This window comes from Stegastes partitus, unplaced genomic scaffold (genome assembly GCF_000690725.1).
Source record: "Stegastes partitus isolate 25-593 unplaced genomic scaffold, Stegastes_partitus-1.0.2 Scaffold2608, whole genome shotgun sequence".
Taxonomy (NCBI): domain Eukaryota; kingdom Metazoa; phylum Chordata; class Actinopteri; family Pomacentridae; genus Stegastes; species Stegastes partitus.
Genome location: NW_007580339.1, coordinates 86,676 through 90,590, shown reverse-complemented (window position 1 = coordinate 90,590; position 3,915 = coordinate 86,676). Strand labels below are relative to the sequence as shown.

General features: G+C 37.5%; 1 protein-coding gene across 1 annotated transcript in view; it reads left to right on the top strand.

Annotated features, from left to right (window-relative positions):
- Positions 1-1,911: 1,911 nt before the first annotated feature.
- Positions 1,912-3,915, top strand: part of xpo4 (exportin 4) — a 79,550-nt gene continuing 77,546 nt past the window's right edge. The window contains exon 1 of the mRNA XM_008305763.1: positions 1,912-2,001. Coding sequence (XP_008303985.1) covers positions 1,912-2,001 — 90 coding nt within the window. The remainder of the gene's footprint in view (positions 2,002-3,915) is intronic.

Here is a 3,915-nt window from a genome sequence, read left to right as displayed (position 1 = left end):
TTTTATTGAGGTCTTTTTGTTGTTGTTTTGTGTCCACATATGGAGGTTTTGAATGTTTTATGGCCTGTTTTTTCTTTATGTAGGGGGATATGTTTGGTCTCCTGATTTCTGTTCAAACTGATCTGATGCTGATTTCAGGTAAATTCATGTCAAATTAAGCACAGATCACCACTATAGCATGTAAATAATCACTTCATGCACATCAAAAATCTATATTGTTACAAAAAGTGATTTGTTTTTTTACTATGTTGTATTTGCTAAAAAATATATATAACTCTTTATTTATTTATAAAGCTTTTGAACATTACAATATTCTACTGCTTTTAAGGTATTTTTTCTGGCACCCTTACTGTCAGACTATTACTGCTTGTACACAGTAATTTATTTGGGGTCACTTTATTAAACTAGTTTCCGTGACAGACTGAAGGCTGCTGGAAACTGTCCATCTACACTCCTGATTTTTAACTCACTGCTTTCCAGATGAGCCGCAGATTATCTCAAAAGAACTTTTTATCGGATCGAACCAACAATGTTCCATGTTTTGTGTCTGAAAGGACCTTAAAATGATTCAAAACGACCACAAAAAGAATCAAAACAACTCAAGGTACACAAAAAAACAATAAACACACTCAAAACAACAATAAAGACACACAAAAACAGCCACAAAGACACAAAACTACCAAAAAGACACACAAAATAACAATAAACACTCTCAAAACAACAAAAAGACACACAAAAACAGCAACAAAGAAACAAAAAACTACCAAAAAGACACACAAAACAACAATAAACATACTCAAAACAACAATAAAGACACACAAAAATAGCCACCAAGACTCACAAAACTACCACAAAGACACACAAAAAAACACAAAACAGCAATAAAGACACTAAAAACAACAATAAACACACTCAAAACGACAAAAAAGACACACAAAACATAACAACAATAAAGACACACAAAAACAGCCACAAAGACACACAAAACTACCAAAAAGACACACAAAAAACAATAAAGACACTAAAAACAACAATAAACACATTCAAAACAACAATAAAGACACACAAAACAAAATAACCAAAAAGACACTCAAAACAACAATAAAGACTAACAAAAACAGCCACAAAGACGCACAAAATTACCAAAAAGACACACAAAACAACTCAAAACAGCAATTAAGACACTAAAAACAACCATAAAGTAAAACAAAATAGTGAAAGACACTCAAAACAACAATATCGACACAAAATACCCAGAAAGTCACTCAGTAAAAACACAAAATACCCAAAAAGACACTCAAAACAACAACAAAGACACACAAATGCAACAACCAAAAAGACACCCAAAACAACAAGGAGGGTACACAAAATAATGAAAACACAAAACAACAATAAAGACACACAAAACAACCAAAAAGACACTCACAACAAGAAAAACATGCAAAACAATCAAAAAGGCACTCAAAACAACAATAAAGACACACAAAACAATCAAAATGGCACACAAAGTGACCAAAACACAGAAGAAAGCCATGCAAAACAACCAAAAAGTCACGCAAAACAACAATAAAGAAAAAAAATAAAGTGTCACAGACTGAGCACTCTGAGATTTGTTTTGCTTTATGAATAAAGTGTATTTACAGAAGCACCTGATTGGCTGAACACCACAGTCATAACTAACACCAGTTCTAAGCCTATCTCTGTTTCTGATGCTGTTTGTTTTATATTATTTATGACATATTTTTCTGAAGCCATGAGTACTTTGAGACCCGGGCTTGTAGCTTGGCGGTACGGTGCCGTTACATAACCGTGTGTGTGTGTGTGTGTGTGTGTGTGTGTGTGTGTGTGTGTGTGTTGTCCGCCGGACGGTTTACCGGGTACCAGCGGCTGTGATCCCACAATGCAGAGCGGATGGCGCGTCATTGGAGAGGGACGATGATGGCGGCGGTCGGTGCACCAGAAGTGATCACACAGCTGGAAAGCGCTGCCAAAGTTTTAATGGTGAGAAACTCCCGCTTTGTTTTCGTAGCCCGCTGGGTGTTCGGTACCGGGTCCGTTAGCTTTAGCCTCGGCTGGAGCTCGAGCGGTTTGCGGCTCCGGTTTCTTCTTCTTCTCCTGAAATGTGTTGAGCTTTTTATTTTTTTCTCTCCTTACCGGAGAGACGGTGTGTTGAGCGATGCGTGGCGCAGCGCCTTCTCCATCCCGTTTATAAATAAAAGCTATCCTCCTAACATTTCCCTACATCTTCAACACCAACACGTTTGAAATAAAATTGGGTTTATGTCCGCTTTTCCAGAAACTTCGCCTCCCGTTCCGCCGTTACATCAAGTTTTTTCTGCTCTCTGGAGACTCCTGCAGCATCTCGCTGTTGTCGGTTTTCGCTGTAGTTTCAGTCGGTTTGTAGCTTTAGCTCGTCCCTTACTTCCTAAAACACTCATTTACACCAAGTATTTGCCTTCTTGCCCCGTTTGGAGCCTCCTCCGTGGGGACAAATGAGGCTAAATACCCCTGCTAGGGGCAACTAGCTAAACCATGTGCATGTCATGGGTCAGTGTGTTGGTCAAATTAGCTGTAGCAGCGTGTTCATGCTCTCTGCCATCTTGGTTTTGAACTAAAAGCACCCTATTTACCCTGATGGAGATTTATAAATATATTAAAATAAAGTAGATTCGTGCTTTAACTTCACATTTCAGTAGCAGCAGGTGTCTCGTGAGTGGCTTTGAATAGAATACAGTAGAAATCCTTTATTGTTTAAGCAGCAAGCCTGCCATTTTCTAGAAGTGCAAAAGAAAGTATGCAAATTTAAAACATAAAAATCCAGTAGAAAAATGTACGAGTGCATTCAGCAGTCAAAATAGTTTGTTCTTAGGTGAATAAAAAATATTAAAAATTGTAGTGTAACTGATGTTAAACTTCTAGATGTTGCAGAACATATATGAACAAGTAATNAAAATAAAGAGCTGTTTAAGGTTGATTTTTCTCTGTTTTTGTATTTCTTTTTTTCCCCATTTCTATACTTTTACAGCCCTTTTGTGCTTCTTTTTCATGTGTACAGGGCTGCTTTTTGATATGTACCTGAAAAAATATATAGAATAGAATAGAATAGAATAGAATACAATACAATACAATACAATACAATACAATACAATACAATACAATACAATAGAAATTTACACGCCACAGCAGCATCCAAAAATATAGAAAGTACAAGAAAATAACAATAATTAAGTAATATACATCCTGGTGTTCACACACAGCAGGTTCAAGGCCCCACCATCTCCGGTTGGGCAGTCTACACACTGGCTGAATATGGGGAGAGTGACAGAGAGCGATGGATGATTAAAGTCTCCTGAGATAACGATCAGAGACTGAGGGTGTGATGTTCGCAGCTGGGACACTGCAAACGTCACACCCTCATGCTAGAGCAAAGTACTGAGAAATGCCCAGTCTGCCATTGATGCCTGTGTTAAACACTGTGAGAGCAGCTCAGCAGCAGACTGAAGGATTTTCAACACTAGATGGCGCCACCACCAAGCAAATCAGTTCAGAGAGCATCAGAAGTAAAATTATGTATTTACACAACCTGTACTTTGTCCTGTTCATTCTACTTCACTGTAAATCACACAAAGCACCCTTTTTTAGGTTTGATTTACTCTGAGCAAAAACCTAAACCCATCGTGACATTTAGTTAAATTCCGTTCACTGTTTTGAACATAACTTACCATTGCAGAAGTATTTGTTTTAGCATATTTTTGTGGTTGTTTTGCATCTTTTCATGGTAGTGTTGTGTCATTTGTTGTTGCTTTGCATGTTGTTATGGAGGTTTTTGAAAGTTTTGTGTCTTGTTGTGAAGGTTTTGTAGCTCGTGTGGTTGCTTTAGGTTTTCTTGTTCTTGTTTTTTTGAGGTTTTGTGCC